Below are 15,474 nucleotides of genomic sequence, written 5' to 3' on the forward strand. Positions count from 1 at the left end.
CAGAAACGTTTTAAGGGATTTAAGAGGGTGGTTCCGGTTGGTTTTCGGGCTTATCTCTTGTACATATGGGGTTTCAGGAGGTTTCAGACACGTTCTGAAACCCTCTTAAACTACTTGAAATGTCGAGAACCACCTCTGGAATTTCCTCTAAAACTCCCGGACAACGTCTTGAAACGCCTTGAAAACCTGCTGAAACATCCCTGAGAATCCCTGAAACGCCCTGAAAGTGTGACAAACAATGTAGGATATGTGTGCCATCGGTAATCTCACGCTCCCATATTCATCCTATTCGAAAACAAGCGTTTACTTCACCGATTGATTCCGTTCTTTTTGTTTTCATGGGTGCTCACTTCTAATAAAAAATACAAAAATAAGAAACAAAACAAACAGTGCTTTAATCCTTTGTTTTTCGTAGGATGAAAATGGGAGCCACATGCTTAATAAGGGAATCAGTACCTAGACCAGTACCCTATTTAATATATTCTTCCTATATTTAATACATTGTTTGTCACACTTTCAGGGCGTTTCAGGGATTCTCAGGGATGTTTCAGCAGGTTACGTAGGGGGGGGGGGAGGAATGTCAAAACTTACCGATTTGTTGTACTTAATAGATGCTCCCTTACGTCTGTTTGTCTGTGGAGGTACTATTACCACCACTATTGGTATGTTCATCCTATTTGCGGTTCCGTCCGACGACCACCAGATGTATCGATAAGGATGACTAAAATAAAAGTTTTTGCTCCACGGACTATGTATTGTTGCGGGTCATTTGTCACCTGGTGGGTTCTAAAGTTTCCAACATTAGTTAGCTTTTCTTCTTCCTGGTTAACCCCGACGTGAAAGGGGTTTTCCCGTAGCGTAATTTGTGTAAATTCAGTGCAAAAAAAAATCAAATTACAACGGAACATCGTTCGAAGGTCATCCACCCGCTCATGAATACCGGTTTTAGTTCCAGCAACACCACCAGCTTACCTCGAAAGGTGAAATCACGAAATAATTCAGGAGAAAGCTAGCAAATTTACCAAAAAAACGACGCGCGTCACAAACAAACAACTCTGACCAAGCGACCAATTTGTGTAAAACGCTGTCGTGTGTAAACAACTGTGACCAGCAGTCGTGATCCCACGGTTGATCCATTTTTTTTTATTCGACAACCTTTTGCGTAGCGCGCTACTTCAAGGCAACTTTGTAGCAATCAAAAGGAACGCAGGAAGTATTTTTCTACATCAATAAAATTATGCTTAACTTCGTTTGGTCCTTCCACGGATCTGGTTAGTGCTGATGAATCATAATGATCCCAATCAACATTGTTTCTTTCTCGGCTCAAGTCATGAGCCACCGCCGCGCCGCCATCCACATAACCGGAAAGTGAAAACCATAACAATCAACAAATTGGAATCGCCGTCCCAACTACACAGTGATAAACGCAGCTGGTAACAATGTGGTGGAAGCTTCCGCGTCGGAGGTTCCCCCATCAGCTCCATAGTCAGAGAGAGGTCCAAACGCTGGCTGGATAACGCTGACAAAGGGCTGATGTGTCACCGGACACGAGCACCACTTTGTATGGGGAGCTTTGTTTTTGTTTCGTCTTTCGTTCGAAGGATCGCGTAATGCGGAGTCAGATTTCTGATAAAGACACCCAGGATAAACAAGGGCTAGTGCCAGCAACGCTGCGGTGATACTTTTATCATGATACCTACGTTGTTGTCGTCGCCGGTGACTGACCACTACAAATCTTGGCGCCCGTGTGCAGACAAATTTCGTCCGAAGACACGTGCTGGTGTGGATCGTTGCATTGTGATATGATTCGTGGTCTATGGAGGCAACGGAGATGTGAATTTGAAGTTAGTATTGTCGGGCCGCCACCAAACCGGACTTCGCACAATCAAGTCGCGACGCGACCCAACTCGCGACGTTTTTAAATCATGTCAAAGGTAGTGCGCATCCTTCCCGTTGTTGTCAGCAGCACAGCGCACTAGATGCGAAACAGTTGCGACACTTGGGGACCAAGAAAATGGCAATTTTTGATTGAATGTCGGTCTTGATTCCAACCGGATAGACAATAGTACTTTTCCGCACCTTTGTTTAAAGAAGATAAATAGAGTTTGGGACCATACAACCATGCGAATTTCGGAAGCGTTCAAGGGGAGTCATAGAGTTTTGAGATAATACAGGAGGTCCGAGGGAGTTTCAGAAGATTTTCGGATGCATTTAAGAAAGTTTCAGAGCATTTCAAGTGGGAATCAGACGCATTACATGGAGTTGAAGGGATATTTTTAGGGGTTTCGGGGTGTTTTATGGGTGCTATAAGGAGTTTGAGTGGGTTTGAGAGCGTTTTGGGGGTTCTCGTAAAGAAATTCAGGGAGTTTCAAAGAATTTTCATGTGCTTAAGAAGACTTACAGGTACTTTCAGGGTCGTCTTGAAGGTTTCAAAGGTTCTCAGGGGCGTTGCATAGCCGTTACAGAGGTTTGAGGGCGTCTTCTTATTATTGGCATAACGTCCTCAGTTATTAACTGAAAGCTTTCTCTGACAATGACGATTTTGCATGTGTATATCGTGTGGCAGGCACGAAGATACTCTAAGGAAGGCAATGAAATTTCCATTACGAAAAGTTGTTGGTATGACCTAACCCGTCACCTTCAGCATAAGATTGCGATTCAGTTTACGGTGGAAGGTATTCTGCTGGGACTACCTCGCAAATTCTGTGCAAAATCTATTATTAAAATCCAGAACATACTGTAGACGAACTTTGGTACGACTTGGAGAGAAATCGGTGGGATTTCAATGGCGATTCCAGTTAGCATTCCTATTAGCGTATGCAGGAAAATTAAAGTGGTATGTATGCTCGAAATTCATCACAAAGGAGCATTGGAGAGCAGGCACCCAAATACCTATGTTGATTTTTATACGTCATTTTTACGCGGTTTTCTATCACGAAGTTGGACGATTTGCATTTGAGAAGATTCTTCTCTTTTTTCCGCCAGCACTCATTTTGAAAAGTTTATTGAATTCTAAGAAAATCAAACAGACAATAAATTAATTCCATTCTTCGAGAATGTTTTTGATGAATTACATAAGTGAGCATCTTTCGCTTACATAAATCCGACTGTTTCCCGAAATTGAGAAAAAGCAAAACAAAAAAGTGTCAGCTGCAAAAAACCGATTGACTCCGTTACGGAACCCGTTATATTGATCAATCCTCCTCCGTTTCCTCAATTTACCAAAAGCAATCTTCGTCGGAAATCTTAACACGTGCTCCCGCACAGGAACCGCACATATGGCAACCAAATATTCGAAATCAAAAGTGATCCCAGTCAAAATCAAGATGATCCTCGAAATCACATTCAAAAATGAAAAGTAAAAACCCAAACCTACACGGAAGCGAAATTGCCTACCACCCGGTCGGTTCGATTTTTTTACGATCCTCCACCGATCATCCCGGTGCTTCCGTCCTCCTAATGTTGTTATTCGAGGACGCAAACAAAAGGTGGCCGGGGAAATTAGTGCGTCAGAAATCCACGTGCGCGCGTGCGCCCATTGAAACCATCGCATCTTTTGTTGTTGTTGAATGCTTTTTTATGTGATTTTTGCTCTGCTCACCCACATATTGCAGCCGTCACCATCACCGGGCTTGCTGGGCGTCAGGTCTTTTGAAGGAAGACAAAAAAAATCGAACGGCCCTAAAAAACCGCTTACCCTCCACTTAGGTGCGACACCCATCAAAATCCATAATAACATACCACGGCCGGGGTTTACTTAGCGGAACCACACACGCTGCGCAGTGGTTCAGATTTGCGGAAGATGACGAAATTATGACTGGTGATTGCAGAAGAAGCTCACAGTTAATAACTGTGTAAGTGCTCATAGAACATTGCTGAGAAGCAGTCTTTGTCCCAGTTGGAACGCTAAGCCAATAAGAAGAAATAGAAGAAGAAGAAGAAGAAGAAGAAGAAGAAGAAGAAGAAGAAGAAGAAGAAGAAGAAGAAGAAGAAGAAGAGTTGCAATCTGAACATTACGGAGTTTTTTTTTTAATAATGCAACTCATTTCAATGGCATTATGACATTATCTGAAAAATAGATCATTGCAAGCCTTAACCTGCAGAGAAGTTTCGTCGATTAAAACACAACCTTCGAGCAACTGTGCCCCATTCCTCAGCCATCAGGCATCCGAAGATGAGGGCGGTGATTTGCAGAAATTGCATTCGGGTTCCGTCCCGTTGCGTTGCGATTCGCCTTTGGAAGTCAGCAAGATTTTTTCGACGACATGTGCAAGAAGCGCGCAGCAGAAAGTGAGATGATCGTATTTTTTTCCTTACTGTTCCTAATCGCGATGTTGGAACTGAGCTGAGCTGTGGAAGGATGGGATCTGGGGTGAGGTCTGACAGGCTGCTGCAGCATCATCAGGAGGACGTGCGCGCATGCTGATGGTTTGCGAGATTTTTTACGCTTCTTGTTGTGGTTTTTTATGTGCCTTATTCGATTTCATTACTTCCTTTCGATTTTTTCAGACGCATGAGCATGCGTCCTTATTACAGGGTTTATTTTGTTTACCTTGTTCTGAAGGTGCGTTTTAGAGAAAGGTAAAAAGCGAGAGTGATTCACCTACAAGGCATGTAAAAGAATGCTAGACTGCTCACTTACTTCAGGACTGAAAGTACCCATGTTGATGCAGAGGGCTGAAATGAAAGATTTCCATCCTGAGTCTAATTTATGTCGAATTACTTTACTTCCTTGAGACTATGGCGCCATGAGTCTCTAGACCTGCGTCTGCATAGTAGGGTGTGGTCGGCTTACTTCCACTTTCGCTTCCAAATTTCTGGTACTACTGATTTCAGACGTCGTCATCGACAATAGAGCTCTAAATTAAAGATCAAATTGTTCGGTCACTATGCTCGAAATCTATACCGCAGTCATCTGCAGATGTTACCCACAGATACACAGCAGCACAGATAGGTTTCGGAAGAACTCGCAGGGCTTCCTTAGGGCTTCTAGGGAGGTTTCAGTTATATGATTTAAGGCGTATATATCTAAGCTTTTCAGAAGTTTTCAGAAAAAATGAGAGAATTTAGAGGAGTTAACAAAAATCATGGGATTCTCAGATGCGTTTCAAGGAATTTCAGAGTTTCAGGTGATGTTAGGGATGCCTCATTTATCTCCCTTGAAACCCCTTGGTATGTCCTTGATACACCTCTGAAGCGTCATGAAACGCCACTAAAATCCACTTAACTTCCTGAAACCTTCTGAGGCCATTTGAAAATCTGTGTAAAGCTCCAGAAACCCCTAAAACTCATTGTAACACCACTGGAAAGACTCTCAAAACGCATAAAACTCCCAATAAACGCCCTGAGACTCTGCGACCCCCTAGAAAGCTCATAGAACCTCATAAACCTCCAGAAACCCCCTGAGACTTCTTGAAACACTCCTGGAACGCCCCTGGGACTACCGGAAATCACTAAAACCCCATGGCATGCTTTTGAAACCCCCTAGGAATCCCTGAAACGCCAAAAACAAAAATAATTAGAAAAAACTTCCTGGGACACTCGTGGGACTCTCACAAACCCCCTTAAATACCATGAAACGCTACTTGAAACGCCTGGAAACGCCCTGGAACACCCCTGAGACTCCCTGGAACACTTCTGGTACGTCCCTGGGACCCCCTGATAACCCTTGAAGCCTAATGAATCCAATAGAACGCTCCTGTAACCCCCTGACATCTCCTGAAGCATCCCAGAAACCTGCTGAAAGCCCATGAAACCTTTTGGAACACTCCTAAAAGCCCCTGCAGCTCCTTGGAAACTCTTGGTACACTCCTGAAGGCCCTCTGAATACCCAAGCAACGTCCCTGAGAACCTCTGAAACATACTAGAAAAACTTGTCATTCAAAGGCACAGAATGTTGCTAATGCTTATGGACAAATTGAGAGATAAGGGGCTGTCCATAAACAACGTGGTCATTAGGGGGGGGGGGGGGGGGGGGGGGTTCGGCCAATGACCATTTTGTATGGGGGGGGGGGTTTGAAAAGTCCCAAAAAAATGACCACGTGGTTTATGGACAGCCCCTAAATATGAGAAAAAATCATGATTTTGTGGGGTTCGGCCACACGACTTCTCATTCTCTTGACCAGTGCTTGCACCAACTAAGCCGCAGAACAAGAAAAAATTCTGCTTTTTTCCTAATAGAAAATTAAACTGACTTTGACACCAAGAACACCCCCTATTCATAAATCCTCAATAAAACCTCCTTTTCGACTCAGATGCCAATCCATAACACACTCGCGTTTGTACCCACTAACTACAAGTGAGAGCAGATTGCTTTATTTTTATGAAGCCGAGACTTACTTTCGCACTCCGCATAACTAGCCAGTCTGTTTGCAGGTGTCGCTTTAAATCCCGTTAAGCCCAATTTAAAGCCTCTGAAATCCTCCGAGACCCCTTGGAACACCCCTGGGATGCCCTCTAACCCCTTGACGCCTCCCAAAACCCCTTTGAATGCCTCTAAAACCCCCTGAGATTCCGTAGAACGGCTCTGGGACCCCTGAAACCTGCTGCATCCCAATGAATGCCCAAGAAACCTCTTAGAACACTTCTGTAACGCCTCTGTGACCCTCTAAAAGTCCTTGAAGCTCTTTGGAAACCACTGGAACGCTTCTGAAACCATCTTAAACCCCGTGGGACACCTCTGATACGCTCATGAAACGCTCTGAGACTCGCTTCGAACACCTTTGGAATGCCATTGGCACTTACTGAAGCTCCATGGAGCACCACTGAAACCCCCTTTAACTCCTTAAACCCCTTGAAAACTCCTGGAACCCTCTGAAGCATCCCTGGAACGCCTTAAAACACCTCGGAAACCCCTTGAAAAGGTAAATTGAAAAAATAAACTGACGTGATGTCTGTATGGGTGTTTCTTTTTGCATCTAGGAGTTTCAAAAACCTTCGAAAGACTCTGTGTGGGATTCGAATGGGGGAAGCGTTATATGCAATGTGCACCGCAGCCAATTGTTTTATGGAGTTTTAGGCTTTAACCGTGTATCAATTTCTTGATTTTGCTTTGGCTGACCAAGCCATGTGGGAAATTACACTGTTGAAAATGCTTTGACATCCATGTGCACAACAGAACATGTGCTCGATGAACAAATTGAGATTTGAAATTATGAAAAGAAATCCACGTACTCCGGTGAGACTCGAACTCACGACTCCCAATTCGCTAGACGGGCGCTTCTATTCCTTCAAGCTACGGAGTCACTCGACTATCTCCGTCGCCTGCAGGGCTGGAATTCTCATCAAAGTGTAAAAACGCAGTGAGCCACTGGCTGCGCGCATTCAATACAAACGAATGTGCTGCGTACGGATACTCATTCTCACGGATCTTTTGCTCTTTGAGGCGCACTGCGTTTTGGCGCAGTGCGTAATGTATCTGTTTCACGCAAAGAGTAAAGGACACATGATGCACGCATACTCAATGCGCTGCTCATTGCGTAGTTGGTATGACAGAAATCATAGATAAACGAACGTACACTGATGAAAATTTCTTCCTACATATCTCAGGATCCTGATGACTTACAGAGTTGGTGCTTTCGGCATAATTATTAGGCTGGTCAAGGACCTACTGGTAATGGGTAGTTTGTTTCGGAATTCTCCCATTAGGCGGCGCTAGTGATGGAACAAATTTTATATTTCATATATCTCAGGACTCTGATCACTTAGAAAGATGGTGTCTTCGGCAATGTTGTTGTAAATGGACCAACAAAGTAAATGGACCACTTGTTTCGAAACTCCGCCACTAGGCGGCGCTAGTTACACATTTGCAAGATCATGATAATAATTGATTTTTTTCATTAAGTATTCAACATGCTGTAATTTTGTATTCTTTGAACATATTCAAGTCAAGTCAAATGTTTTACAAAGACCAATATGTTAGCCGTAAATGTGCAAAATTTCATTTCATTCGGTTCACTAAATTCGGAGATATAGCAGTTTAATGAAAAATGAATCATTTAACTAAAATCGCTCTAACTTCTTGAAAAATTATCCAATCAAGCCCAAATTTGTACCATTTAGAGCTAACTAGTTGTGCAATAAGCGATAAAAATTTGAGAATATTTGGTGCACTTAATAAAAAGTTACAGCTTGCTGAACATTTTAGCGATAAATAATTAAAAGTGCATGCTTCTACTCATTTTTAACTAGCGCCAACTAGTGGCAGAATATTGAAACAATTTATCAATCAACTGAAAGGCCTTAACCAACCAAACAACATTGCCGAAGACGCCATCTTTCTAAGTGAACAGAGTCCTGAGATATGTACCTCGTCACTCCCTTATTATTGTTATTATTCATCGAACACGAAAGTCTACATGAATGAACTTAAAAACTAACCAATACATCACAAACTTGAACTCAAACGATTACGGAAAACATCAATATTAACATTAAAATCAAACAAATCAAACACGCAATTAAAAACAGCACATATTCGTCTAATTGGCTCTTGTTGAGCATAGTCAGTGCGTTGGGAAATCTAATCTTAAAAACGTTCGCGTCCTTAAAGGTCTAGGAATGACATTCAAATTAAATTTTGACAAAATATAAGGTGCATCAATACTTCCTGTTAAAATTTTTCCTGCAAAAACAGCCATTGCCACTTTTCTTCGTTTCTCGAGGGTATCAAGTTCTAGCAATCGACAGCGATCTTCGTACGGAGGAAGCTCATACGGGTTATTCCAGGGCAGGAACCGTAGCGCGTAACGGATGAATTTGGACTGCACCGACTCGATTCGCTTTATCCAGACGCCATGGTAGGGGCTCCAAACCACTACTGCAGTTTCCAGAATTGATCGTACCAAGGAGCAGTAAAGGGATCGCAGACAATGAGGATCGGTGAATTCCTTGGATATCCGAAAGATGAACCCAAGGTTCTTGTTGGCCTTCGCAATAACGAACGAATAATGTTCCCTAAATATGAGCTGTGTGTCGAGAATTACTCCTAGGTCTTTGAAGCTAGAAACTCTTTCAATCGCACCACCTTCAATTGAGTAGGGCCACATAAGTGGATTTTTTGACCGGGAAAATGATATCACGGCACATTTTCCGACGCTTATAGACATGCAGTTGTCCTTGCACCAGTTGGAAAACATGTCGACAATCTTCTGTAGCTGCCTGCAGTCATCAATTGACTTCACGATGAGGAAAATTTTTAGATCATCTGCATACACTAATCGACATCCAGCAGGTATAATAAGGCAAATATCGTTGAAATACAGCGAGAACAGCAGAGGTCCTAGGTTACTTCCTTGTGGGACGCCGGAAGGGTTGATGAACGCAGCGGACTGGCAATTACCCAGCTTCACACATAACTGACGGTCTACGAGATACGACTCCAGCCACTTTACAAAACTAGATGAAGATCCCAAGCGAAGCATTTGTTATATATGGAATATAAAATTTGCTTGAACGCTATCGCCACCTAGTGGAGGTATTTATAGTCAAACGGCCTATCACCAGCAAGACCTTGACTATCCTAACAACTTTGTCAAACACACTAACTATCTAAGTAATCATGGTGCTGAGATATACGGTATAAAATTTTCACAAGTGTCACATCTTGTTGTCTGTGATATCTGTTATGTCAGAGACAAACAGACGTTATACTGACGAGTTTTTTATACCAAATATCTCATGATCGTGATATCTTCGAGAGTTGATGCCTTCAGAAAAAACATTTGGTTGGTTAAGAACTTACCTATTATGATTCGTTTAATTCAAAATTCCTCCACTAGGCGGCGATACAGAGCAAACAAAATTTATATTATATATATTTCAGGATTCTGGTCACTTAGAAAGATGGTGTTTTCAGCAATGTTGTTTGGTTGGTTAAGGCCTTTCAGTTGATTGGTAAATTGTTTCAATATTCTGCCAGTAGGTGGCGCTAGTAATCAATTAGAAGAAGCATGCAACTTCCATTAATTATCGCAAAAATATTCAGCGAGCTGTAACTTTTTATAGAGTGCACCAAATATTCTCAAATTTTTATTGCTTATTGCACAACTAATTAGCTCTAAATGGTACAAATTTGGGCTTGATTGAATAATTTTACATGAAGTTAGAGCGATTCTAGTTGAATGATTCATATTTGAGTAGTTTTCATTAAACTGCTATATCTCAGAATTTAGTGAACCGAATGAAATGAAATTTTGCACATTTACGGCTAACATATTGGTCTTTGTAAAACATTTGACTTGACTTAAATATGTTCAAAGAAAACAAAATTACAGCATGTTGAATACTTAATGAAAAAAATCAATTATTTTCATGATCTTGCAAATGTGTAACTAGCGCCGCCTAGTGGCGGAGTTTCGAAATAAGTGGTCCATTTACTTTGAGCCCTTGACTTACCAAACAACATTGCCGAAGACACCAACTTTCTAAGTGATCAGAGTGCTGAGATATATGAAAAATAAAATTTGTTTGACCTCTAGCACCACCTAGTGGTGGAATACTGAATCAAACGATCCATAACCTTTACGCCCTTGATCAGCCTAACAACTTTACCGAAAACATCAATTCTCAAAGTAATCAGGATCTTGACAAATATAGGAAGCAAATTTCGTCAGTGTTACGTCTGTTTGTCTCTGATTTCACTTCGTTTCGCCTCACTCATTGTCAATAATACTTTCACACTCTTTCACAGTGAGCAGAACAAATGACGCAGTGTGTAATGGCAAACTGCTCTCTGCGTGTGAGTTTGCTCACTGCGTTCTTTTTATTTCTCATTGTGTAGCCACCTGCTCTTTGCGCTTTGCGTTTAGAAACTGCGCATTGCGCGCAGTGAGTGAGAAAATGCCAGCCCTGCCAGCAGGCCTAGAACTGAACTCGATTCCACAATCGCACATGGTTATCTTCTTTTCACAATCCAAACCCCCTTCGGATGGGATTAGATGAACATCTAACACATTGTCTGTTGTGCACATGTATGTCAAAGCGGGAGAGGAAGTTCATCTAATCCCATCCGAAGGGGGTTTGGATTGTGAAAAGAAGATAACCATGTGCGATTGTGGAATCGAGTTCAGTTCTAGGCCTGCTGGCGACGGAGATAGTCGAGTGACTCCGTAGCTTGAAGGAATAGAAGCGCCCGTCTAGCGAATTGGGAGTCGTGAGTTCGAGTCTCACCGGAGTACGTGGATTTCTTTTCATAATTTCAAATCTCAATTTGTTCATCGAGCACATGTTCTGTTGTGCACATGGATGTCAAAGCATTTTCAACAGTGTAATTTCCCACATGGCTTGGTCAGCCAAAGCAAAATCAAGAAATTGACATTTGTAAGGTGCTACGGTCACCCTTACCGTATTCGGTCGGCCGAGGACCGACCCGTCGAGAGTCCGACTGCACACTAATTGCCATACCAATAAGTGATTGGAAGGCAGTGCCCGAAGCTCTCGACAATTAAAAATAACTTCCTCTCCCGCTTTGACATACATGTGCACAACAGACAATGTGTTAGATGTTCATCTAATCCCATCCGAAGGGGGTTTGGATTGTGAAAAGAAGATAACCATGTGCGATTGTGGAATCGAGTTCAGTTCTAGGCCTGCTGGCGACGGAGATAGTCGAGTGACTCCGTAGCTTGAAGGAATAGAAGCGCCCGTCTAGCGAATTGGGAGTCGTGAGTTCGAGTCTCACCGGAGTACGTGGATTTCTTTTCATAATTTCAAATCTCAATTTGTTCATCGAGCACATGTTCTGTTGTGCACATGGATGTCAAAGCATTTTCAACAGTTTAACCGTGTAGTTGTCACGCTGTTGAATTTTGTACACCACGCCGTGTTATTTTCCCAATCACGAAGGCATAAGTTTAGGTTTCTACTGCACCGACGTAGCTAAAACTTGGGTTGATTGTGCACTAGTATGGGACACGCTTGTATGAAAATAATGGAATCTTCAAAGTCGACTGGAGCGAGAATTTGATGTTTGTCCCATACTATTGTGCACACTGATTCAGTAAGCAAATGATCCAATTTCTAGTTCATAATACGTAGTAGAATCTGAGATTTATATCTTGTTAGAAGCACTTGTGGAGCTTCGTAGCCATGCGGTTAGGGTCACCAAGCTTCTAATCGCACCATGCTATGGGGTAAGGGTTCGGTTCCCGCTCCGGGCGATGAAACTTTTCGTGAGGATAGTATCCACTGGTGCATGCTCCGTCTGTCTATTGTCTAGTGTTAAGTTTCATTCAGTCTGTACAGCCTCTGGCTTAAGATGGTGTCCGTGTCCGTGTCTTTTTCAAAGCAATGGCGGATGATTGCGCTGATTTAGCGTGTCTGCTGAGGGGCCTTCTTATCCTCATCCAGTGTTTCACTGCATGACCGCCATCAACTATTTCAACTATGTTAATCCTATTCTTGAGCGATCCTTCACTGCTACCGGTAACAGATCTTCGGAATGCTCCTCCCCACTAGCTATCGATTAGCAAATTTCCGTCCCGGTTATTGCACATGGCGCAGTCTTGTGCCACGCGCCATTGAGAGTTGCATTAGATCTCCCCATATCGTTCCTTTCCATGCTTATCTGTGCTCTAGCAATCACACTCTCTACGTGCTGCCATATTTTGCAGCGGTTGATTCGTCTCTGTTCTACTCTAGCCACCCCTTACCACTCTCTGTTGAGTTCGCTGGCACTCCTCGTCGAACCAAACTGCATTGCGTTGGCGTCCCTGAGCGGTATCCATTATCTCATGCGTGGCGCCACTCCTACATGGATACATGGATAAACGTCCATAATCTGTTGGCATTACCAGATCCTTTGATCTCTGCTGTCCGGCTTTAGGACATTTGGTCGAATGACATTTGGTCGAATGACGTTTGGTCGAATGACATTTGGTCGAAAGTACATTTGGTCGAACGGACATTTGGTCGAATGGACATTTTGTCGAAACCCATTTTTTGGAAGAAGAAGCATATGACATTTAGTCGAATGGACAATTCGTCGAATGGACATTTGGTCGAAAGGCACTAACTGATGAAGAGTTTTGAATGGAAAATAATGTTATAGATTTCGGTATCATAATTTATATGCTACTGAACTCATTCGGTTGAAAGTACGTTTGGTCGAATGGACGTTAAGTCATATAACAATTTAATCGTGTTTAATTATATCAAACATAAAAAAGCAAACATTGTAGTGCAGTGTAAGTTTCGGCTCTTCTTTCCAGTTTCACCATTTCATTGCGTTTTTGTGTAGAACATACTGGCTTTTCCAGTGAGAGTGAAGAGGGGACATTATGGTTGTGATTTTTTCATCTATGATTTTTCCTTCTTTTGAACATAGGCTATTCTTTCAAAATTCGTATTTGTACTATGTTTGAATATTATGGCTGCTGTCTTTTTATCATGAATTTTTCTTTCTTTGAAACGTAGGCTATTCTTTCACGTTTATTTATTTCATTGCGTTTTCCTGTATCAACTACTGAATGTTTCAGAAGCAATTTCTCCTTTTGAATACAAGCAGTTCTTCCGTTTGATATAGCTTAATCGACGAGCGGAAAGTGCTGTGGAAGAACAAAGACCGACCGGTGGACCAATGGAGGGCGATCGAGAGGTCCAGTCCGCTGTACAAGCTGACTCCGATGATCGATGAGGATGGATTGATTCGGATCGAAGGTCGAACCAAGAGGGTGGAATTTCTGCCACTCGATATGCGATTCCCGGTGATTCTACCGGATAACCACCGGATTCCGCAGCTGATCTTTCAGGATTATTATGAGCGGGGTCACGGATACCACCAGGCGGTGAAGAATGAGTTGCGGCTGCTGCACGTAGATGTTGTAGTCCGGAAAGTGGCGGCCTTCTGCGTTCGGTGTAAAGTGCATCGTTGTCGTCCGGAAACACCAAGGATGGCGGCGCTGCCAGTGCAGCGACTGACACCGAACCTACGGCCGTTCAGCTACGTTGGAGCCGACTACCTGGGAACGTTTGACGTGACGCTAGGACGCAGGACGGAGAAGAGGTGGATCGCGTTGTTCACCTGCATGGTAACACGCGCGGTGCATTTGGAGGTGGCGTTTGTACTAACGACGCAGTCTTGTTTGATGGCGATACACCGGTTCACCGGCCGCCGTGGCTGGCCGGTCGAGTTTTTCTCGGACAACGGGGCGAATCTCCGAGGAACCAGCAAGGTAGTAGTGGAGTCTGTGCAGGGCATCAGCGATGACTGTGCAGACCAACTGACGAACACGAGGACGAAGTGGACGTTCAACCCCCCGGCCGCACCGTACATGGGTGGCGTTTGGGAACGGTTGGTACGTTCGGTGAAGGAAGCGCTCACCGCGCTCGATGACGGAAGGCGATTGACGGACGAGATTCTGCAGATGGCGATCGTTGAGGCGCAGGACATTATCAACTCCCGTCCGCTGACATACGTGTCGCTGCAGTTTGGTGAAACAGAAGCGCTTACTCCGAACGACTTTCTGAGGGACGTACCTCCGAATCAGCCGTGTGTGACGCGGCTACCTCCCCAACCAGCGGAGGCTCTTCGGGACGTGTTCCAGCGTTCGCAGCAGTTAGCCAGCGTGATTTGGGAACGGTGGATTAAGGAGTACGTGCCGTCATTGAATTAGAGGACGAAATGGTTCGGCGAATCGAAGCTGTTGCGAGTCGGGGAGATAGTGTACGTGGTCGAGGGTGCTCACCGGAAGTGCTGCGTCCGTGGAGTAATCGAAGGGGTCATCGCGTCCGGCGACGGAAGGATCCGTCAAGCGTGGGTGCGTACCAGTACACTAAAACCTCCATTTAGGTAATGAGTCGGGACTGCCTAAATAGAATGTTTACCTAAATGGATTCATTACCTAAATGGATTCAGTTTATTACCTAAATGGATTACAAGGTTGCAAAGAAGTTCAACAAGGGAGAGTTACTAGGAGATTTAAAGGATATCATGCGGAGTTTCAGATGGCTTTCAATGAGTTTCAGGAGGGGGTGGGTTTCAGGAGGGGAGGGGCTTCAGGGGCGTTTTGGAGGGTCTTAGATCAGAATTGTCATTCAAATGACTAGCTGGGCACGGAACACGAAAAACTTTGCGAAAAACCCTGCAAAATTCCGCCAGACTGAAAAATTATTGAATGTCGGGTCAAAGTCGGGCCAATTTTTATTGTATGTTGGGCCATTGTTGGACCAACATCGAACAACTGTTAAGTCTATATTGGAAAGCCGTCAAAGGTTAGTTTGAAAGGAAAACAAAAACAAAGGAAGGATAGGAGACTGCTAGTTGAGATCGAGATGAATATAGTGGAGAAAATTGAATTGAGTTGAATTCCGTAAAGAAATTTAAAATAGTTTGTTACTATTCAGGGAAGAAGTGAGTGGGAAATAAATTGCCGGTTAATTGAAGTTCACGACCACCACGAGCAAGTAAGTTTAGACATGCGTAACATTGAACGACACCAACATAATACATGCATTAATTAGGTTAAATAGGCATAC

The 15,474-nt window shown here is 43.4% G+C and overlaps 1 protein-coding gene across 1 annotated transcript in view; it reads left to right on the plus strand.

The window, feature by feature from the left end:
* LOC134291999 (uncharacterized) overlaps positions 1-14,612 on the plus strand; it is a 32,619-nt gene extending 18,007 nt beyond the window's left edge. Inside the window, exon 3 of the mRNA XM_062860599.1 lies at positions 13,523-14,612. Within this exon, the coding sequence (XP_062716583.1) occupies positions 13,523-14,612 (1,090 nt within the window). The remainder of the gene's footprint in view (positions 1-13,522) is intronic.
* Positions 14,613-15,474: the final 862 nt, after the last annotated feature.

This window comes from Aedes albopictus, chromosome 1 (genome assembly GCF_035046485.1).
Source record: "Aedes albopictus strain Foshan chromosome 1, AalbF5, whole genome shotgun sequence".
NCBI classification, from domain to species: Eukaryota; Metazoa; Arthropoda; class Insecta; order Diptera; family Culicidae; genus Aedes; species Aedes albopictus.